Consider the following 24,619-nt stretch of genomic DNA (forward strand, 5'->3'; position numbering starts at 1 on the left):
GAATGTGTTAGGACTTCAACGTATAAATTTGGGAGGGACACATTTCAGCCCATAAAAATGGTCTATACCTGGAATCCTGAGACAGACATTCGAAGAGCAGCCAGCTTCCTAAATTGACCATCTGCTTTCTCTGAATGGCAGAACAATTTCTAGGTTACAGAAGAAAATGAAAACGGAGAATCACAGCCTGCACAAAAGACCGTACCTTTTCTCCTTTCTCTTTCCTTCTCTCTCAACACAAATGTATCTTCAGCCCTGGATTCTGATCAGAGGAGTGTGTGTGTGTGTGTGTGTGTGTGTGTGTGTGTTGCCTTCATTTGGATACTACAGAAACAATTTATGCTACTAGCACTTAGCTGTACTTTCTTTGTACTGCTTTATCTCCCAAATGTTGGAAGTATTTCAGAGGTTCCCAGAGACTCTGAGCCTAGGTAATTGTTTACTTCTTTGATAAGCTCAGCATGTGAAGTCATAGGTTTTCATAATAATTTCATAATGAATTTTACTGGAAGTGGGAAATGGGGGACACCATAGGATTCTTATTCCAAAAAGGTATGTCCTTGAAGGAACCCATTCTCCTTCTGGGAAATCCCATTTGTATAAATCCTTAGGGTCCTTCACACCCTGGGCCATTTCAGAGCATCTTTGGATTATGCCCCCTCACCAGACATTCATGCACATTTGTCTTCTACATTTCCCGTAATCAACTCTTAATGCTGGCTGCTCATTTGTTAGCTAGCTCTTGTCTTTGGACAAGAGCTATTCCTCTCAATGCATGGCCAAATGAGATTTGCTCACGTCCAAAAATGTTGAAGTTGAATGTTGTGGATGGCATGATTTTATCATGCCTTTGTTTTCAGATAAACTAAGCCCTCTTATTGAGGCATCAGAGAGAAATAGAAGGCTACCCTGTAATTGCCCCAGGAGCTATAAGGATGGTTGGCAGGAGGTTTCAGTGGTCCTTCTCTTTCATCCCAAGCCAAATGAAAGACCGGCACTCTTGTACCACTGCATCATAAAATGCCTCAGTGGGGAGGTGGGACTCCATGACTGAGGGTCAGCAGGTGGGTGCCCATGCCCATGCCCCTGGTCACCTGTCATTTGGGAGGGCTCAGCCACCAAGCTAGGTGGCATCGTAGCTGCATTGCCTGAAAAGTAGGGAGATTATATCAGCACCAAGCAATACCTGCTCTCTAAGACCCGGCGGGCTGGGCAGACTCACCTGGCTGCTAATCCTGGTTTTGGAGGAGACAGCTGTGGTCTTGGTTGCTTCTGTAAACACACCAGAGTAGTGGCCTTTTTGCAATGTCTGTTCTGTGCTGGAATAATCCATCCACTATGAAATTATTTTCATAGCGAAAGCAAGTGATTTTGTAGGTGGGTGAACACTAGATACCTTCTCAGAGAGTAAGAGTTCCTCTAGAGGATGGAAATGATGGCAAGCTTGCAGGATTTGGAAGCTTCATTCAGAGGGTGAACTCCCACCTTAGAGAAAGTCATTAGCAAAAGAGTCTGAGGCACTGATCAGAATGAAATGAATAGTGCACAGGAGAAGTCCAGACCCAGGAAGATTCAGTAACATGGGAGACGAAAGGAAGGAGTCCTAAAATTCAGGGCTCTCTTGGGCTCCCCTGTTTAAACATGTGGGTTTTATTATTATATTTCATTGTTAACAAAAGTCCCTGAGATCTGTGGAAGATAAAGGAGGAGTTTTATTTTCAATTAAAAAGATACAATCTGCAGATTGAGTGGATATAGCCTTCAGTGCAAGTGAAAAGTGTGCTCTCTGAAGAACAAAGAAAATAGAGACACCTCCTGCACTGGTTCCCAATCAGGTCCATTTACACAAATTAAGAATTCAAACTTGTTTAGTTCTGACTAGTCCAAAAAGATGAGCCCTGATTGGGTGGTTTTCAAACCCCAGACTGGAAGTCTCTGGCAAGCTGCTTGTCAAGAGATACTGCTCCAAGAACAAACAGCGTTGGATCGCTGTTCTCTCACTCTGCCATGCTTGCTTGGTTCTGTTTTATAAATTTGGGCATCTCTATAAGTCACAGGGAGTCCATGTTATGAGAGCTTGAGGTCTCATTTACAGTTTCATTGCATGCCTGTATGGTTAGGCCAACAGATCAGGAGATGACCGCCATTGAAAAGATAGTTTGTTACTCACAGTTCACATAACATCATGCAGGGCCACAGAGGGAAGAACCACGTTTGGTTAGGAAGCAGAGAGATGGGGGAAAGGGTGGGCAAGCCCGTTTTTTGTGTGTGTGGTTTCTATGGGAAGAAGCAGGCGAGGCTTAGAATTGAATAGTTTGAAAAATGTCAGCAGGCTCTGGAGAACATGGGGCTGTCTCTAGTTGTGTGGTACCTGACCCTGGAGTAATTAAGGCTAGGGGATAGTCACCTGGAATCAGACAGCCCAATAAAGGAGGTGGTTAGGGTGTGGTCTCCGGATTGATTGGTTTACATATGCCAGGAGCACTCACAACTGATTGGTTTGCTGTCTCTAGCAATTATCTAGCTTTGGGATGAGCAGTTGCCCCAGGGTCAGCAAAACCCCGGATGCCAGAGCATCAGAAACACACAATTAATACAGACTTGGACGATGGTAGAGTCCCAGGAGGTCACAGAGTGTGAAATATGGAGAGTATAGAAAGTGGAGAGAGAGAAGGACCTGTGTCCCCTGACTCCACCCACTGGCTAGAGTGGTGAGAGGTCAGATGTCACTGAGAAGCATGAGTTCATGCTCAACTCAAGCAGGGAAGGACCCCATCAATCTATTCGATCTACCTTTCTTTCTTTCTTTTGTCTCTTTCTCTCTCTCTCTTTCTTCCCTCCTCTCTTTCTTTCTTCTTCCTTTCTTTCGTTCCCTTCCTTCCATCTTTCTTTCTTTCTTTTCTTTTCTTTTTCTTTCTTTCCCTCCCTCCCTCCCTTCCTTCCTTTCTTATCTTTTCTTTCTTTTTCTTTCTTTCTTTCCTCCTTCCCTCCCTCCCTCTCTCTCTCTTTCCTTCCTCCCTCCCTCCCTCTCTCTCTCTCTTTCTTTCTTTCCTCTTTCTTTTTTTGAAATAGAGCCTTACTCTGTTGCCCAAGCAGGAGTGCAGTGGGATGATCTGTTGTATCCCAGGCTTAAGTGATCCTCCCACCTCAGCCTCCCAAGTAACTGGAATCAAAGGCACATGCCACCACGCCCAGCTTTTTTTTTTTTCCAGTAGAAACAAAGTTTAGCCATGTTGCTTAGGCTGGTCTGGAACTCCTGGGCTCAAGTAATCCCCCTGCCTTGGCCTCCCAAGGTTCTGGGATTAATTTACCTTTCTTGTGGACTCAAGGACCTCTCTGGGCAGGGGTAGCTGGCCACTGCAAGCCTGGGATGTCAATGCAACCAGCTAGCCCAAGGAATTCGGGAGAACAGCATAAGCATAAATAAATAAGGGAGAGGCTGTGTCTCTAGTAATTGAGCTTGAGGCATCGTAGCTCACCTTGGAAGTGACTGGGACTCATGCCTGCTCCCAGAATTCTGTATAAAATGCACGAGGATTTTATATATTTTTTATATTATATACATTTGCCATCCTTTGCCTGAAGATGGCCCGGCTTCTGGGGCTATTATAAAAATGAAAAAGAGAAACAAAGCATTATTTTTCTCCATCCTTTTTTTTTTAATAGCATACTTACTTCATGTGTGTGATGACAACACGAAATCTACTTTCAACAATTTTCCAGTATAAGCTAAATCATTATTAACTGTGGCTGCCATGAGTATAATATCACCTGAGCATATTTCTCCTAGCTGAACTTTATAGTCCTTAATTAATATCTTCCCTTTTCTCCCACCTCCAGCCCTTGGTAACCACCGATCCACTATCTGCTTCTGCTTCTATGAGTCCAACTTTCATGCATTGCACATATAAGTGAGATCATGCGGTATTTGTCTTTCCGTGCCTGGTTTATTTCACGTAACCTAATGTCCTCCAGGTTCATTTATGTTGTGGCACATGACAGAATTTCCTTTTCTTTGGTTAAAAAAAAAAGACAGAATGGTATTTCATTGTGCATATGTATGTACCACATTTTCTTTATCCATTCATTCACTGATGGACACTTAGGTTAATTCCATATTTTGGCTGTTGTGATAAACACGGAAGTGCAGATGTCTTGTTAACATACTAACGTCATTTCCTTTGGATACATAACCAGTAGTTGGATTGCTAGACCACAGGGCAGCTCTATTTTTAGTTTTATGAGGAACCTCCATACTGTTTTCCATAGTGGCTGTACCAATTTATGTTCCCACCAACAGTGTACAAGGGATCCCTTTTCTCCACATGTTCACCAGTGTCTGTTGTTTTTCGTCTTTTTGATAATAGCCATTCCAGTAGGCATGAGGTGGTATCTCAGTTTCACATTTCTTTAATGGTTAGGACCAAAACAGGCTAGGTGTGGTGGCTCACACCTGTAATCCCAGAACTCTGGGTAGCAAAAACAAGAGAATCACTTGAGGCCAGGAGTTCAAGACCAGCCTGGGCAACAAAGCAAGGCCTTGTCTCTACACACACACCACACGCACACACAGACGATTTAAATTATCCAGGAGTGGTGGCCTCCACCTGTAGTCCCAGGTACTTAGAGGGCTGAGTCTAAGAGGTTGAGACTGCAGTGAGCTATGATTGCACCACTTCACCCCTGCCCGGGAGACAGAGCAAGACCCTGTCTCTAACAAAGAAAATAAACATAAAAAAAAAACTTAAAAACATGAAAACATTCTACCTTCTGCATTTGCTTTTGCTGCTTGGGTGATAAGGTGGAGAATTAGCTTAATTAACTAAAAGTGCTTGTTTGGGCATTATCAAAAGGGCACAGTTTATGCCAAAGGTGACTGTGTTCATTTTTTCCAGGAGCTCTTATGACTCCGAATACCAGGGTACAACGCTTTGAGGTTCTCAAGAACGGTACCTTAGTGATACGGAAGGTTCAAGTGCAAGATCGAGGCCAGTATATGTGCACTGCCAGCAACCTGCATGGCCTGGACAGGATGGTGGTCCTGCTCTCGGTCACCGTGCAGCAGCCGCAAATCCTAGCCTCTCACTACCAAGACGTCACCGTCTACCTGGGAGACACCATTGCAATGGAGTGTCTGGCCAAAGGGACCCCCGCTCCCCAAATTTCCTGGATCTTCCCTGACAGGAGGGTGTGGCATACTGTTTCCCCCGTGGAGGGCCGCATCACCCTGCATGAAAACCGGACCCTTTCCATCAAGGAGGCATCCTTCTCAGACAGAGGCGTCTATAAGTGCGTGGCCAGCAACGCAGCCGGGGCGGACAGCCTGGCCATCCGCCTGCACGTGGCGGCACTGCCTCCCGTTATCCACCAGGAGAAGCTAGAGAACATCTCGCTGCCTCCGGGGCTCAGCATTCACATTCACTGCACTGCCAAGGCTGCGCCCCTGCCCAGCGTGCGCTGGGTGCTCGGGGACGGTACCCAGATCCGCCCCTCGCAATTCCTCCACGGGAACTTGTTCGTTTTCCCCAACGGGACGCTCTACATCCGCAACCTAGCGCCCAAGGACAGCGGGCGCTATGAGTGCGTGGCCGCCAACATGGTAGGCTCCGCGCGCAGGACTGTGCAGCTGAACGTGCAGCGCGCAGCGGCCAACGCGCGCATCACGGGCACCTCCCCGCGGAGGACGGACGTCGGGTACGGAGGGACCCTGAAGCTGGACTGCAGCGCCTCGGGGGACCCATGGCCGCGCATCCTCTGGAGGCTGCCTTCCAAGAGGATGATCGACGCGCTCTTCAGGTAAGCAGCTCTGCGTGGCTTGTTGTAAATCACCGGGCGGGTGGCCCCAACGAATAGGACTCCTTGTTCTGGATGAGTATGCACACGCATTGCTCCCTGAGTGCGGTAAAATTAAATGACATCAAATAACAGGGCATGGTGGCTCACGCCTGTAATCCTAGCACTTTGGGCGACTGAGACCTGCACGTCAGTTGAGGCCAGGAGTTCGAGACCAGCCTGGCCAGCATGGTCAAACCCTGTCTCTAATAAAAATACAAAAATTTGTGGGGCATGGTGGTGGGCGTCTATAGTCCCAGCTACTCGGGAGGCTGAGGCTAGGAGAATTGATTGAACCCGGGAGGTGGAGGTTGCAATGAGCCAAGATCATATCACTGCACTCCAGCCTGGATGATAGAGTGATGCTCCACCTCAAATAATAATAATAATAATTAATTAATTAATTAATTTGAGACAGGGTGTCACTCTCTCACCCAGGCTGCAGTGCAATGGTGTGATCATAGCTCACTGCGGTCTCAAACTCCTGGGCTCAAGTGATCCTCCAGCCTCAGCCTCCTGAGTAGCTGGGGCTACAGGTGTGCACCATGAGGCACAGCTTGTTGTTATTATTATTATTATTATTTACTTTTTGTAGAGATGGGATCTGCTGTGTTGCCACGGATGATCTCAAACACTTAACCTCAAGCAATCCTTCTGCCCTGACCTTCCAAAGTGCTGTGATGACAGGCTTGAACCACCGTGCCTGGCCCCGTGTGTGATTTTTATGCAATGAAATTTTGTCTCTCTAAACTGGATCCAGAAGAAATACTTAACTTCTTAACAAATACTTAATTTTCTCCTCTCTTGCCCCATTCAAAAAAAAAAAAAAAGGAAAAAACAATAAACCAACCAAGAAACTTCTGATTTAATGATTATATGTTTAACTATAATGTTAGGACAAGCAATTGGGCTTGCTTCTATTTCCATTATTGATTTCAACAAAACACATAGATATGTTAGGCTTTATTTTAATATGGCATTATTGATACAGTCGAAGTGTATACATTGTTTTAAAAGCATCATTGCCACACCAATATAGTGCACTTGAAATGATCAAAATGTACTTGGGCTATGAAGAAAGCCGCCTTCTAATCAAGTGCCATCAGTTCCCAGATATATAGGTTTATGGCAGTGCTATTCAACTCAGGTGATTTTGCCCCTGGACGACCCTTGGCAATATCTGAATACATCTTTGATTAGCACAAATGGGGCAGTGGGTGCTTCTGGTGTCAGGTGGGTGGAGCCCAGGGACTGTGCTGAACACCCTGCAGTGCACAGGATGGCCCATCACAGAGAATCATCCATCTTACCTTAAATGTCAATAGTGCTGAGGTCAAATAACCATGTGTTAGCATGAAAGAGCCTATCTATCTATCTATCTATCTTTCTATCTATCTATTATCTAGCCATCCATCATCCATCTACCTGTTTCATCTGTCTATCTATCTATCTAATCTATAATCTATCTATCTATCTAATCTATAATCTATCTATCTATCCATCCATTCATCTTCTGTGGCTGTGGTTTGCAACCAGTCAAGTGTTTCTTACTCCCCGAGGGACACTTGAGGATGTTCGGAGACATTTTTGGTCATCATGATTCTGTGGTAGAGGGTGTGCTTCTGGTATCTGCTGGGTGCAGCCAAAGGATGCTGCTCAACACCCTACAGTGCACAGGAAACCCCACCACAGATAAGCATTCATCTTGCCTTAAATGTCTATAGTGCTGAGGCCAAGAAACCCTATCTTAGTATGAACACTTTGATCTATCTATCCATATACCTACCTATCCATCCATCTATTTCTATCTACCTAACCTATCCATCCATCCATTCTTATCTCTTATGTATCTGTCTATTCACCCATCCATCCATCTATCCATCCATCCATTTCTATCTATCGATTGTTCTATCTATCTATCTATGGTAGTTGTTTGCAACCAGGGAGATTTTATCCCCGGGAGACACTTGGCTATGTCTGGCAACATTTTTTGGTTGTTATAAATGGGATGGGTGCTACTGGCATCTGGTGGGTGGAGCCCTGGGACACTGCTCAACAACCTACAGTTCACAGGATGGCCCCATCACAGAGAATCATCTAGCCCCAAATGTCCCTAGTGCCAAGGTTGAGAAACCCTGACTAGATACAAAAAATGAGGTTGTCTTCAGCATTCAGCAGCTCAAGCAGGAAAGCCTCTTATGGTGGGTCGCTCTCCAGGGTGGGAGTAAAATCAGTGTTCAAGGGTTTCTTCTGCACAGTTGTGTCTGGCCTTCCAGGATTCTTTGAATTCAGGAAAAGGGCTGAGATGCCTTTCCCCTGCCTGTATTTTATACTTTAAATGGCTGGGTGGTACCCTGAAGAGCTTGTACAATCAATCCAGAAGAACCATGCACCCAATCTACCCGGGAGTGCCTTCCAGCCTAGCAGATGTGCTGCCACTTACAGAACTGTTTTCCATTGACTTTGGCATGGTGGAGGCGATTTTGAATGGATAACAGTACAAGAATGCAGTTCCAGTAGGATTTTTGAGTCGTTCTATTAATAGCTCCATATAAATCCTAAACAAATTATAAACTATTATTTCTGTCACCTCATTCTTAGTAAATTCTGACTATATTCTTAGTAAAGAGTAATTGAACAAACCATGTGCGTTTTGTCAAAGAGCGGGCTCTGCCCTGCCTACATGTTGGGACTATTTAAAAATACAACATATGTGCAATTGAGAATTCAATAGGGACAATTTTAAAAGTCAGAACCTTCTCAATCTTTTCACTGGATTATTCAACATATTAGTTCTGAATAACTAAAGGATACTGCAGTATTTGTAAAACTCTCACATACATAATGAAGATTTTCCTATCATCCTTTCTAGGTTGCCTCCTTTAAACTTAAACCCTTTTGTAATTATTAACTCAGCAGTGCTTGGACTTCATGGGGAAGAGTGACACACCAGTCTTGGGGTCTTAGCTAGTGAGTGTTATTCATCTCTAATTACAAACTCTAGAAAACCTGTTACACCAATAGTGCTAACTTCTGAAGAGCCCATGTTTAGCTTTGAAACTCTTGGTATAACCACAATTACATGACCTATATTAGAGTTGCTTTTCTGACTCTTGCCCGAAACTGGGATACAACAGCTTTAAAAAAAATTGCCAAGGGTGGAAACAGTGTCTAAAGCATTTTCTCCAGGAAGAACTTAAATATCTTTATAAGGTTGACTCAGATTCACCATCTCCATCTCCATGACTGTAGTGTTTTATCTGATTTTGTTGTTACAATAAGCTCTGTAATGACCACCATCCAACTACTTCATCCACACACACTTGCAAGAATAAGACTGACGTCTTTGACTGCATTTCATGTCCTTGAACCCATGGCCAGGCTAGCCTAACATCAGATTCAACAGGGAGCTCTTATTTGCAGTCAATCACTTTCCACAATCTTACCCAGGCTGCAAAAACCACTGGGCATTTTGCAATAGCAGCCACCTGGGCCGAAGCATCACAGGACCACTATTTTTGTGTTATTCCAGTGACCTAATGCCACGGTAGAGCATTTGGGAAACTGACATCTTACTCCTTTTTCTTTTTTTCTGTAGTTTTGATAGCAGAATCAAGGCGTTTGCCAACGGGACCCTGGTGGTGAAATCAGTGACGGACAAAGATGCCGGAGATTACCTGTGCGTAGCTCGGAATAAGGTTGGTGACGACTACGTGGTGCTCAAGGTGAATGTGGTAATGACAGCGGCCAAGATTGAGCACAAGGAGGAGAACGACCACAAAGTCTTCTACGGGGGTGACCTGAAAGTGGACTGTGTGGCCACCGGGCTTCCCAATCCCGAGATCTCCTGGAGCCTCCCGGATGGGAGTCTGGTGAACTCCTTAATGCAGTCAGATGACAGCGGCGGGCGCACCAAGCGCTATGTCGTCTTCAACAATGGGACACTCTACTTCAACGAAGTGGGGATGAGGGAGGAAGGAGACTACACCTGCTTTGCTGAAAATCAGGTTGGGAAGGACGAGATGAGAGTCAGAGTCAAGGTGGTGACGGCGCCCGCCGCCATCCGGAACAAGACTTACTTGGTGGTCCAGGTGCCCTATGGAGACGTGGTCACTGTAGCCTGTGAGGCCAAAGGAGAACCCATGCCCAAGGTGACTTGGTTGTCCCCCACGAACAGGGTTATCCCCACTTCCTCTGAGAAGTATCAGATATACCAAGACGGCACTCTTCTTATTCAGAAAGCGCAGCGCTCCGACAGCGGCAACTACACCTGCCTGGTCAGGAACAGTGGTGGAGAGGATAGGAAGACGGTATGGATTCACGTCAACGTCCAGCCACCCAAGATCAACGGTAACCCCAACCCCATAACCACGGTGCGGGAGATAGCAGCCGGGGGCAGTCGGAAACTGATTGACTGCAGAGCTGAAGGCATCCCCACCCCCAGGGTGTTATGGGCTTTTCCTGAGGGCGTGGTTCTGCCGGCCCCATACTATGGAAACCGGGTCACTGTCCATGGTAATGGCTCCCTGGACATCAGGAGTCTGAGGAAGAGTGACTCCGTCCAGGTGGTATGCATGGCCCGCAACGAGGGCGGGGAGGCCAAGTTGATTGTGCAGCTCACCGTCCTGGAGCCTATGGAGAAACCCATCTTCCACGACCCGATCAGCGAGAAGATCACGGCCATGGCGGGCCACACCATCAGCCTCAACTGCTCGGCCGCGGGGACCCCGACACCCAGCCTGGTGTGGGTACTTCCCAATGGCACCGATCTGCAGAGTGGACAGCAGCTGCAGCGCTTCTACCACAAGGCTGACGGCATGCTACACATTAGCAGTCTCTCCTCGGTGGACGCCGGGGCTTACCGCTGCGTGGCCCGCAATGCTGCTGGTCACACGGAGAGGCTAGTCTCCCTGAAGGTGGGGCTGAAGCCAGAAGCAAACAAGCAGTATCATAACCTGGTCAGCATCATCAACGGTGAGACGCTGAAGCTCCACTGCACCCCTCCCGGGGCTCGACAGGGACGTTTCTCCTGGACGCTCCCCAGCGGCCTGCATCTGGAGAGCCCCCAAGCCCTGGGACGCTTTTCTCTTCTGGACAACGGCACCCTCACAGTCCGTGAGGCCTCCGTGTTTGACAGGGGTACCTATGTATGCAGAGTGGAGACAGAGTACGGGCCTTCGGTCACCAGCATCCCAGTGATTGTGATCGCCTATCCTCCCCGGATCACCAGTGAGCCCACTCCGGTCATCTACACCCGGCCTGGCAGCACTGTGAAACTGAACTGCATGGCTATGGGGATTCCCAAAGCTGACATCATGTGGGAGTTACCGGATAAGTCGCATCTGAAGGCAGGGGTGCAGGCTCGTCTGTATGGAAACAGATTTCTTCACTCCCAGGGATCACTGACCATCCAGCATGCCACACAGAGAGATGCTGGCTTCTATAAGTGCACGGCAAAAAACATTCTTGGCAGTGACTCAAAAACAACTTATATCCATGTCTTCTGAAATGTGGATTCCAGAAAAATTGCTTAGGAACTGACAACAAAGCAGGGTTGGTAAGGGAAGCCAGGCTGGGAAATCGGAGCTCTTAAATATTGTGTCACAGTGCATGGTAGCCCCTGGGGGGTTTTCAACTTGAGGCTGATCTTGATCTAAGATTGTTGGGAAAAGGAAGCAATACAGACACGAGAAGGAGGAGTCAGCCTTGCTGGGAACTTTCTTTTGTGTTTACATCATGCCAGAAGCTTCATTCGGGGTATCTGAGCTCTGACTGCAATTTTTCTTTTTCTGCAAATGCCACTCGACTGCCTTCATAAGCATCCACAGGATATCTAAGGAACAGTTGCCAAAAATAAACCATAGACATGAACAATGCCTCACTGCCCGTTGAAGACGTATCACCTAGTTAACCTGCTGCAGTTTTTACCCGATAGACTTTGTTCCATATTGACAAGTCATGTTTCAGTTATTGCCTCTGTCACTTCAAAACTCCAGCTTGCCCGATAAGGATTTAGAACCAGAGTGATTGATATGTGTATTTTTAAATTCAGAATTACATTCATACAGCTACCATTTTATATAAAAAAACCCTTAACCTTATTTCTTCCTCGAACTCACTTTTTATATAGTGTTTTATATATAGAATTTTTTCTTTCAAATCAGACGATGAGACTAGAAGGAGAAATACTTTCTGTCTCATTAAAATTAATAAATTATTGGTCTTTACAAGACTTGGATACATTATAGCAGATATGGAAATATAATTTTAAAAAATTCCTCTTCAACCTCCTTCAATTCAGTAACCACTGTTATATTAATTTCTCCAGGAACTCTGCAGTGGGGAAGACTGACAGATTTCCTTGTATGCAAAGTTTTTGTTGAAAGCTGCGCTCAGAGGAGGTTAGAGGAGGGGAAGGAGAAAACTGCATCATAACTTTACAGAATTGAATTTAGAGTCTTCCCCCAAAAGCCCAGAAACTTCTCTGCAGTATCTGAACTGACCATCCGGTCTAGGGTGGCTGCTGCTTCCCTGGCCATAGGTCAGTTTGTGCCTATGAATAATACAAGACCCGTTATTTCCATGACTGCTTTACTGTATTTTTAAGGTCAATATACTGTACATTTGATAATAAAATAATATCCTCCCAAAAACTGTGCAGTGATGACAATGCTATTTTCAAGGACAAAAGAGGGTCACATGAATTCGGGTTTCCATAAGAGCGGTTGAAAAAACTACTTTCATTGACCTTCTCTCAATGATTCTCTGCTCTACACATTTTTAACAGGCAAGGAAACTGAGTCAAAGGCGATGCTTCTGATGACAGATTTGGCAGGCAGGAAGGCAGGGTTCGAGTGTCACCTGCATGTAGTGACAATTTCAGTATGCAGCAAGACAGTCTGGGGACTGAGAAGCGTTGCTGTAGGAAATCCTTCAGGATTCTTCTTTTTAAATTTTTGTCAGAGACATCTGGAAATACATGCACTGGTGTTCCACAAATATGCAAAACTGTCCTTCTTTTGCTTCCTCTGAGAGGAAGGAAAAAGGCAAACAAGATAAATATTTGGGAAAAATATGACTGTCAGCATTTCAAGAAATGCAGTGTCGCCAGTTGTTAAACAATGTTGGTCATGGAAACTGAAGAATTCTGGTTTGTTTTTTTAAACTCTGTTGGAGGCATAGAGCCTGTCTCTCATTCATGAATCCACTTATTTGCTTAAATATATCTGCACAGCCCTTACTGTGTGCTGGATATCAAGAGAGGCCTGAGGAGGCAGAGAGTTGAAGGAGGTGGTGATGCTTGGAGTGCTTATGCTCAATAGACAGGCTCTTCAGATGGTGCAGGGTCTCTCAAAATGGACATGAATGACATTTGGGGCTGGATTATTCTCTCTGATGGGGTGTCCTGCATAGGGTGTTGAGCAGCATATCTGGGCTCTACCCACCAGATGCTAGTACCCCCCGGCCCCCCAAAATTGTGATGACCAAAAATGTCTCTGGACATTGCCAAATGCCCCTTTAGGGGGTACAAATTTGCTCTTAGCTGAGAGCCACTGACATAGAGGATAGATTAGATTGGTAGATAGATAACTGACAGATGATTCATATAGATAGATGATAGATAGATGGTAGATAGATGACAGATAAATGATGGACAGATATAAAGGGATAGGTGATAGGTTAATAATAGATATACATAGGAGAGATAAATAGACAATGATTGATACAGATAGATTATTGATAGATATAAATAGATAATAGATATAGATAGGAGTAAGATAGGTAGATAATAGATGGCTGGATGGATGATAGGTGAATGATGGATGGTTGGGTGGACAATAGATAGGTATATGGATAAATAGATGATGGATGTTTAGATGAATTGTAGGTAGATGATAGATAGATAGATAAATAATGAATGGTTGAATAGGCGATCAGTAGATGGATAGATACATACATTGATTGATAATGGTTGGGTGGATTAGATAGGTAGTTGGGTAGATGATAGACAGATGGGTAGATAAATAGATGATGGATGGTTGGTGATGGATTGATGGAAGGATGATAGACAGACAGACAGATAGATAATGAATGACTGGATGGATAATAAAGTTTCTGACCGAGGATTTCCTGCCTCAGCACTATGGACATTTGGGGCTGGAGATCCTCTGTGGTGGGACCGTCCTGAGCACTGTAGGGTGTTGAGCAGCGTCTCTGGGCTCCACTGACCAGATGCCATGAGCACCCACCACCCCAGTGTGACAACCAAAAATGTATCTAGACATAGCCACATGCCCACCATGAGGCTGCACCATCCCTGGTTGGAAAACACTGTGCTAGATTAATACATGCAGCAGGGTGTTTTAAAAACACGTTCATTTCGATGCCTGCTTCAGTGCATGATGCGGAAAATGAGATCCAGGGAGGTAAATTCATGTAGGTGTAGAGAATGTTTCTGCAGGACATACCTTGATACAATTTTACCTGGGAAAAAAATGGTAAATACATCCTATCAGCCCAAATTTTTGCATTCACATGAGGACGGTCTGAAGAGGCGTTTGGAAACATTAAAAGTAGTTCAGAGATCATTCAGATTCTAGAGGATTAAAAAAACAGGGCGGATTGTAGCCCATTGAAAAAGAGCTATATTTTTATGACTGAGCTAGCATGTTTACAGAGTCAAGAATAGAAGAATGGCTGGGCAGAATGATATGGACAAATGGGAGGACGTGCTTTCCTGGCAGCAAAAACATCATGAAGAAAGTTTGACCCTCAAGCAAGGAGACCTGGGGTCTAGTGACAGATAAAAAGTAATAGCGATGCAGGCTCGTAGTCACAGCCACTCAGAAGGCTGACGTAGGAGGATCACCTGAGCCCAGGAGTTTGAGGCTGCAGTGAGCTATGATTATACCACTGCAGGACAGCCTGGGTGGTAAAGTGAGACCCTCTCTCAGAAAATTACAAAGTAATAACTAACTTTTAAAATAATAGACATATTTGTCTAAAATGTGTTTCATCTGGGGTTGAACGTGGCAGGATATTGTAGTTGGTTCAATAATGTTCGGCGAAAAAGTCATCTCTACTTGGAACCTGTCAGTGCGACCTTGCTTGGAAAAAGTCTTTGCAGATGTGATCATGTGAAGGATCTGGAAGTGAGATTATTGTGGATAAGGATGGGTCCTAAATGCAATAAGCTTTCCTGTAAGAGACAGATGAGGGGACACAGACACAGAGGATGAGGCCATGTGGAGATGGAGGTGGAGACTGGAGTGACATGGCCACAAGTCCCGGGGATGCTGGAGCCCCCAGGAGCTGGGAGAGGCAGGAAGGATCCTCCTCTAGAACACCCAGAGGGAACTGCATACAACTGTAGTACATTGAGCAGTGGCCCCCAAAATATATGCCATATTCTGACTCCCAGAACCGGGGAATGGGATTTGGAAACAGGATCTTTGCACGTGTAATTAAGGTAAAGATCTTGAGATGAGATCATCCTGGACAAGATGGGCCCTAAATCCAATGACAGCTGTCAGTTTAAGCGACGAAAGAGGGGCACGGACACAGGAGAAGGCCACGTGGAGACGGAGGCAGAGGCTGAAGTGATGCAGCCACAAGCCCAGGGATGCTTGAGCCCCCAGGATCTCGGAGAGGCAGGAAGCATCCTCCCCAAAGCCTCTGGAGGGAGCGTGGGCCTGAGACACCTTCATCGCAGACTTCTGGTCTCCAGAGCTGTGAGAGAGTTCATTTCTGTTGTTTTAACCCCCTATTTTGAGGTGATTGGTTAGAGAAGCCCTGAGAAATAAATGCAAATATTAAAAATTTTCTTGTAGAGATGGTCATGATGAGAGGTACCTCATGACTTAAGTAAAATGAGAGCCATTTAAACCAGTTTGTCCAGAACACAAAGGTGTGTGATTTGAGCAGATCAGTGATCAGAATCACATATGGCTATATCATTATTTGTAATTAATATAGTAACTAAAAAAATAGTTGTTTTTTCTCCTTAACTGGCTAAGTTCCAACATCTGGCATATGTGCTTGTAAATCTGTGGACACAAGCAAAATCCCTAGCTAATAGTTCATTGTCGCCATTTTACTACCCCCAGGCCCTCACTGAAAAAAAAAAACTTTAACCAGGCTGTAGTCCTTGAAGTCTGGTTTGTAATTGCAAAGGCAGCTCTTGTTTCAGTGAAGGTGGGCCAAATGTGGGACATGATGAGGAAGACCCCAACCCTGCTGCTGAATTCCATCTGAGAGACACTGAGCCCCACAAGATCCTTTGCTGCACTTCTGTAATTTAAGACCCAAGTCTCACCTGTAACCAGAACTTTAAGAGACCGAGGCCTGCAGATCACTTGAGCCTAGGAGTTCAAGACCAGCCTGGGAAACATAGCAAGATCCTGTCTCTACAGAAACTATAAAAGTTATCTGTTTGTGGTGGTGCATGCCTGTAGTCCTAACTACTCTGGAGGCTGAGGTAGGAGGATCACTTGAGCCCGAGATGTCGAGGCTACAGTGAGCCGATATTGTACCACTGCAGTCCAGTCTGGGTGACAAAGCAAGAGTGTTTCCAAAAGTTAAAAAAAGGACCCAAGTCTTTTGGAGGTGGAAGTTCAGTAACAGATTAAGGATGGAACTAAGAAAGGTAGTGTTAGTGAGTACATGGATGACCAGCACGAACTGACTCTGTTCTGAAACAAAACCCAAACATTGGCTTACCTTCATCCTGAGAAGCAGTTCAGCTTCCTTTTTAGCAGTCTTTTTTACTTCAACCTTGGAACATAAGAAACCTGTGGTTCTTGTTGGCTTTATGTTATCATCTCCTGGATTGATTTAAACATCCCCATGTCCAAGTGTCTTCATTTCCTGGGGCTGCCATTGCAAATGACCACAGGACGGGTAGCTTAAAACAACAGGAATTGATTCTCTCACAGTTCTGGAGACCAGCAGTCTGAGGTGAAAGTGTGGGCAGAGCTGTGCTCCCTCTGGAGGTTCTAGGGGAGGATCCTTTCTGCCTCTCCCAGCTCCTGGGGGCTCCAGGCATCCCTGGGCTTGAGGCCACATCACTGCAGTGTCTCCCTTTGTGTCCACGTGGCCTACTCCTCTCCATGTGTGTCTTCTCTTCTGTCTCTTAGAAGGACACCTGTCGTTGCATCTAGGGCCACACTAATCCAGGATGATCTTTTCTTGAGATCCTTGACTTAGGTATACCTGTAAAGCCTTTATTTCCAAATTAGGCTTCATTCACAGGTTCTGAGATTAGGATGTGGACATATCTTTTTGGGAGACTATGGTTCAATCCATTACAGTTGTATCCAGTTCCTTCTGGAGGCTCTAGGGGAGGGTCCTTCCTACCTCTCCCAGCTCCTGGGGACTCCAGCATCCCTGGGCTTGTGGCCGCATCACTGCAGTGTCTGCCTCCATCTCCACGTGGCCTTCTCTGTGTCTGCGTCTCCTCTTCTGTCTCTCTCTCTCTCTCTCTTTTGAGACGGAGTTTCACTGTTGTTTCCTAGGCTGGAGTGCAATGGTGCGATTTTGGCTCGCTGCAACCTCTGCCTCCTGGGTTCGGGCAATTCTCCTCCACAGCCTACCAGTCTTCTGTCTCTTATAAGGACATTTGTCCATAGATTTAGGGATCATCTAATCCAGAATGATATCATTTTGAGATACTTAAGTCAATTATATCTTATCTATAATAAGTTCACATGTATAGGTTCCAGAGGTTATGACATAGACACATCTTTGGGGGTCACCATTCCACCTGCTACACCAGACTCTATTAATATCTCTGACCTACAAATCAGAATCTCTGGGAGAGAAGCCTGGGTGAGTACAAAGAGCAGCAAGAATGTGATGAGGAAGTGGTGTGTTTAGCGCTGGAACTCATTTGTTCCTGAAGTGTTTTGCAAAACTATACTGTGACTCATCACATATTTCTTATCATTTAACCCTCTGTGGGGCAACTTATTGTGCTAATTTGTACCATATTGTGTGAAGACCCCATGAAGACACTAGAACCTTGGTGTTTTGTTGAAATTCTGCATGCTTCTGTTTTCAGATTTAGGGGGAAAGAGGAAACTTATAGCACACTCACCTCATAAGGCCATTGTAAAAGTAGAAGATGAGGTTCTTAAAACAAAGCCTGTCCCATCACAAGTACTCACTATATGTTGGTTATTTCCATATTTATTTCTGTCATTTCTCCACTAGTTTGAAAAGCAATGGTTTTCCAAACTACATTCAAGTTAAGCATCACAACCATTCTCAGGAGAGTTGAATTCAGAGAAAGAGTGCTTAGCTATGACCACTACAATGGTGTAGAATTGGAGCACTGGTGTAGGTCCAATCCTACACCATCCAATTTCAGCTGCAGCTTATGCATCCTAAGCCATGTAGCAGAACTAGAACCAGAAACCAAAATTAGAACCAATGTGTGTGCTGTGCTGTGTTGTGCCTAACCATGGAGCTTTGGGAAAATATGGCTGATTGAACAAGGTTTTGAGTGGATGAAAATACTTGGGAAAACATGGCCAATCAGGCAAGCTTGAGTGAATGAGGAGCCTTGGAAAAGCATGGCCAATCAACCAGGCTTTCAGTAGATGGAAAGCCTTGTGAAAACATGGCCTATCAAACAAGGCTTCGGGTAGATGGGAGACTTGGGAAAACATGGTTAATCAAACAAGGCCTAAAGAGGATGAAAAACCTTGGGAAAACATGGCTGATCAAACAAGGTTTTGGGTGGATGGGGAGCTTTGGGAAAACATGGCCAATCACACAAGGCTTTGAGTGGATGAGACACAGGCTTGAATTTAGGTCCTGTTCTTTAATAGCTGTGGGAATGTAGATGTCATCTACTTAAGCTTCTGTTTCTTTGTGTGTGTCAAATGGGGATGACACCACTCACTTTGCCAGATCATTGAGAAAACCACTGAGATAGTATATAGATGGTGGGACAGAACTCGAAAATTCCATTAAAAAAAGAAGAAAAACATGGAAGTTATGTCCCCTGCCTCGTAGGGTAGCATACATTATCTGAAAGAAAAATGTATCTTTTTTTGTTTTAGAAAACACTCTATGATGCTTTCTAATTATGTAAACAGAAAAATTTTCAGGGGCTAAATAGTTGGAATGTTTTTAGTCAAGGGGAATTACTATATAGTGTTGTCTACAGAGAGAAAGGAAGGGCTGAGGAGCTCAACTAGAGCAGTAGGCACCCCAGAGAGTGAGTTGCAGAGTGATGATATATCAGTTGTGGCTGCAATGTTGCTGCCCGAAGCTGAAACAGAGGAAATGCACCGACCCTCCATTCCTCTTACTTTTCCTCCAAACTCCTGCTACCCTGACCTATTGCTGACTTCAGCAGCAAGCCAGCTGATAGGACCTCTGTTGGGGACATCCTCCTTGCCATGCAGAGCTGAGGATATACAGTAAATAGACCAGTAATAGGGTGACAGGAAAGCTGGTATAGAAGAGAACCGTTACTCACAATTCCTGGTTGAAGACATTTGTCTAGTTTCTTCAGTGCTGTGTACACATTGACCTGGCAGTGCCTGGAACGTGGTGGATACTAAATAATGTCTTGAGTGGCTATAATAAAAGTATTTGCATTTTCTCTTGGGCTGGGAGATGATTCTGAAGTTGACTTTGTCTTCTTCTGGGAAAGGGCTTGAGTTCTGAGCTTTATGGGAGTAATGAGGATCACATGGACTGTTATATATAAATTCCTTCTAACTTTGTTCCCACTTACGCACAATTTTCACTCTCCAATATTTGCAAAACTTTGCTACAGTTCCATGACCCTAAGCAACCTTGGGTTGGTGGTGTGTTGGGGCATGAGGAAAGATGGCAGCTTTCTAAGACTTTGAGAGGGAAGAGCAACAGCCTGAATAAACATGATATAAAGACCTGAGAGATTACCAAGATCCAGATGAAGAAGGCAAAAAGTGCCTGTGCATTATTGGAAGTACTGGGAAAGACCACAAATCTGCTTGACATTCAACTTGACTCAATATATGCAGTCATTTAATTAAGGGTAGTCCCTGGAAAGATGGAAAAACTGGAAATCCTTAGATTGGGGCATAAAACCCTTATCTCATGTCTGCCACATAATGAGTTGTTATGAATAAGGATATTCCTTTCCCACTATCATCTTTTTTTGATTCCAGAAAAGCATCCACTGCCATTTAACCCAATGTTATGCTTATCTGCTGCGTATCTTCAGGGATACATTTTTTTTAGGTTTTTGTGATGTTTGCAGAATGGCATAAGGATAGGAAATGATTCCTGCCCTTATTCTCTCTCCCTTCCCACCTGAAACCCACTCAAATGAACTACAGTCTATAAGAAAAGCAAGGGCGATTTAATATGAGCTTTTCACAGTAGTCCAATTCTGTGCACGTGTGGGCAATGAGTAGAACCGTGATGCAAACATCCATAGTATTGTCTAATCTTTTTAGGACCAACGGACCTTTGAGAACAATGTGGAAATTCTACAAATTCCTCTACTCTTTATATCTGTTCTGTGGTAGGGTCCCACCATAACTGTCACTGTTGATTTATTTATACTCCAATGTCTTTTGTCTTCTTCTTTTTTTATTTACCTAATATTCTTCTTTTTCTAGCTCCAGTCCATTCTTTTCTCTCTTCACTCATGAATCCCACTAGCTTCAACCATAACTTTTATGTATTAAGGGATTTTAATTATGTTTCTAACTTTTTCCTGAGTTCTGTTTCTCCTTGTTTTTCTGCAACTTGCTGCCTCTCTCTCTTCCTCTCTGTATTCACTAGAATCTTCCACTGTGTTCCAAAGTGCATTCACCATCTGAGACAAATTAGATCATGTTTCCAATGAGCTGCTTCCTCAGATAAGAAGGAAATTACACAGATTCGCTCATGACAATATGACATGTTTAGACCAGTGAAATGTAAGTGGACATGATGTAAATTTTATCTAAGCAGAGGACTCAAGACATTCCTTAGCCCTGTACCTCCTGCCCTCCACCATGAGGGCAGCATGACATGCTTCTTTAGGTTCCAAAATAGGAATCAGCCTGGCTGAACCCAGCAGAGCCCAGCTGAGCTGTACCTAACCTGCAGTCTTCCTGTCACACAAAGACATTTATTTTTGATTTGGAGCTATTTGTTACTGCAGCAGAAGCTGACATATACACCATCTTTCTTCCAAATTTAGCTTTTCCTCCTTCACTATTTCTGTTAATGCCACCACCTCTTTCAGTTCATAAACCTAGAATGTTTTGATGATACTCTCTCTTGCTTTCCTGTCAGGCACTCACCAAGCTATGTCGAGATACCTTTGTAACACTGATTTTTATCCTTCTATTTCTCCCTGTTCCTGGTCTATCACTGCTCTGGTGCTGATACCAAATTTGAGACCTCAGTTGGATTATTGCTGATCTTCACCTTAATGCATTCAACACACAATACCACTAAGTTAGTCTTCTGCTGTAGAGTTCCAGTCATGTTACTTCAGTCAAAAATCCTCAGATTGGATCTTCAAATTTACATAATAAACGCCACCACTTTGGATTAGTAAACAAGGCCTTCGACTGACTTTTAAGTCTTCCATTTCATTTTCCTCCATCTTTTAACACAAGAAGGATTCTTATTGTCACCCAGGTATTTGTGACCGTCTATCAAAGACCTTTCTCGCCATCACTATCATCATCATCTTCATCATCACAACCATCACCATTATCACCATCACCATTGATATCATCAGTATTATCCTATTTAGCAACTGCGAAGTCACTTCTCTTACTCCTCTCTCCCTTCGGCCATCACACTTTCAGACCATGCAGGCTTAGACTAGACACCAGCAGAGGTAAAATTTTGCAAAGGCTTCCCTTTGGAAGTAAAGCTTTGCCTCTTTCAGACATACTTGGTAATGAAAATCACAGACTTTGTAAAAGATTTATTTGCCTTTCTTTCTTTCCTTCTTTCTTTCTTTCTTTCTCTTTCTTTCTTTCTTCTTTCTTTCTTTCTTTCTTTCTTTCTTTCTTTCTTTCTTTCTTTCTTCTTTCTTTCTTTCTTTCTTTCTTTTCTTTCTTTCTTTCTTTCTTTCTTTCTTTTTTTTGAGATGGAGTCTTGCTCTGCTGTAAGGCTACAGTGCAGTGGCATGCTCTCAGCTCACTGCAATCTCTGCCTCCTGGTTGAAGTGATTCTTCTGCCTCAGCCTCCTGAGCAGCTGGGGCTACAGATACACGCCACCAGGCCCAGCTAATTTTTGTATTTTTAGTAGAGATGGGGTTTCACCATGATGGCCAGGATGCTCTTGATCTCCTGATCTCGTGATCCACCCACTTTGGCCTCCCAAAGTGCTGGGATTACAGGTGTGAGCCACCACGCCTGGCCTTCTTTGCCTTTCTTTCTCTCACCATGCTCTCAGAATTTGGTCAACATTTACTGAGATGTAGCATGGGACAAGCACTGAGTCAGACAGTGGAATAAAAAATGAATTTCATGACATTCCTGTATCCCAATGAACTGTATCCCAAGTTGTAGATTCAGACATTAATTGCAACATGGTAAAATAAGCATCAAAGGATGTATGTACAAGGGACAAGTATTATGAAAACAATTAGATGAGAATTATCAGTTGTTGACAAATGTGAAAAAACCAGTACTGGTTTGTTTATTTCCTTTTTTCGAAAGTTTATTTCATTAATATATTTTCCAGAAGCTAGGTATTAGAAGGACCTTCCAGGCTCAGTGAGCAGCTGTTTGTAACTCTCAGGTGCATCATTTTCTATGTCCTGTCTTTATCCCTTCACATATTTATGGCCTTTGACTTTTCTATGATTTTATGATTTTAAAATAATGTTCTGTTATACCACTTTCTCCTGCATGCCTGACTTTTACTGCCTCTAGAATTCTCAAAAAAATGCCTTTGCTCATTATATATGTCATCCAAATGACTCAGGTCATCCCTCTGGGAGGTTGCCCTTCACTTAAACATCCCAGTAGAATGATTTAGGTACTCTCCCACAGACTATGGAAAGCCCATAGCTACTTCCTATTCTGAGGTGCTTCAGTGGGAGAAAGGTGAGTAATTGTTCTCATAGCCACTGGTTTGCAATGTGTCTCCTCTTCCTTTAATCTCCAGCTTCTGGCAAAATTCTCCATCAACTCTACCTGCCAACATATGGTCTTGGAAGGCTTCTGTCTCAATGACTGGGTGAATTTGTCCCAATCTCAAATTCAACTTCTCTCTCTCATCTTCCAAATTCAATACTGATGATAATAATTGGTGTCTATGTAGAGCCTTGACAATCTTGGCAGTTTCCGTATATTACACATTTGATTATCAAAACCACCCTGCAAAGTTGGTGCCAATACCACTGCTCCCATTTTACATGGTAGGAAATTGAGGCACATTGAGTTTGAACAGCTTGCCTTTGGTTATTCAGTTCTAAAAATGGTAGAATTACCACTCTATCTCCCTAGCTTCTTCATGAGAACTTTAAACCTAGAAAGTCTGTGCTTTTTATTCATGTTCCTCTTCAGTTCTGTGAGAACTTCAGAACCTAGGAAGTTTCTGCTCTACATTCCATTATCTCAACCTCTGTACAACCTTGTCACATGAACATGGAATAGAAGGTAATGAAGGGCAATATCATACAGGATGGGGCATCGGGAACAATAAAACTTCAAATATCACCACTCCTTAAGGCAATGGAAATGCCAAACCCTGATAAATCTCCTCATCAGTGGTTCTTAATTTGGGATGCACTTTGAAAGCATCGTTAAGAGTTTAAGAAATCTGATGTCTGCTAACATCTCATTCTTCCCCTTACCCTACTGTTAGCAATTCAGATTTAATTAGTTTAGGGACTGTTTTGGCTGTTGGTATTTGTGCAAGCTCCCTGGTGATTCTAATGATCAGCCAAGATTGAGAGCTTCTGTTATAGCTTGCGTCTCTGTAAACTTCACTCTACCTCCTTACTTTCATTCTAAGAATTTTAGATCCAACCTCGCTTGAAGCTCCAACCTTTTGTTCCCCCAACTGGTAGCAGTAAACCTCCGAATTCCAATCACTATGCTGACTTGAGCCATCAACATCCTTACTTTGCCTGAATCTCTTCAATGCACACCAGCACTGGGACACACGCCACCCTTTGCAAAGTCAAAAAGGCTCCTTGACATTTTAGCTTACTCCCCCAAAGGAACAATTTTCTTTCTAAATGGAATTATTTGGCACCTTAGTGCACTGGTTAAAATAGTATTTTTTCCTTCTAAAGAGAAACTAACCTCAGAATATATGTTATTTGAGCCATTTAAAAATAATTGTTAGTCTGGGATAAGTAGTTAGATAGAATATATGGTATATAATACACAGCATATGTAAATATAAAATATAAGTATAAAATTATATGCATGAGTATGTATGCATGTGTATGAATAATTCAAGACTGAGGGATTCATTTTTGAGACTACTATTAAATCAATTTAAAAATACCCTGCTAAATCCTTTATTACACAAAACACTTACCCAAATCTCACACTGTACTTACTGCTGCCTGTTTTAGTCCACACCATGAAAATAGCCTACCTTGCACCTTTAGGATTCATTAAACCCAGTGAAAGAATTTCATCTGAGTATGGCTGTCATCTGTTTATAAAAAGCTTCCTATGTTTAAAAGAGAATACCACACTCATGAATATTATCCAACTTCTCAAGCGCATCTTAATGTAGCCTGAATTGTTCATTCTTATTTTAAAAGTCTTTTTCTATTTCTTTTTGGAAGTTACAGAATAACAGATGGAGAAG

General features: G+C 43.7%; 1 protein-coding gene across 1 annotated transcript in view; it reads left to right on the forward strand.

Annotated features, from left to right (window-relative positions):
* Positions 1–12,486, forward strand: part of MXRA5 (matrix remodeling associated 5) — a 37,736-nt gene extending 25,250 nt beyond the window's left edge. The window contains exons 6-7 of the mRNA XM_032267773.1: positions 4,896–5,796; positions 9,431–12,486. Coding sequence (XP_032123664.1) covers positions 4,896–5,796; positions 9,431–11,339 — 2,810 coding nt within the window. The 3' untranslated portion in view covers positions 11,340–12,486. The remainder of the gene's footprint in view (positions 1–4,895; positions 5,797–9,430) is intronic.
* Positions 12,487–24,619: the final 12,133 nt, after the last annotated feature.

Source organism: Sapajus apella, unplaced genomic scaffold (genome assembly GCF_009761245.1).
Source record: "Sapajus apella isolate SASKATOON/1434 unplaced genomic scaffold, GSC_monkey_1.0 scaffold172, whole genome shotgun sequence".
Taxonomy (NCBI): Eukaryota; Metazoa; Chordata; class Mammalia; order Primates; family Cebidae; genus Sapajus; species Sapajus apella.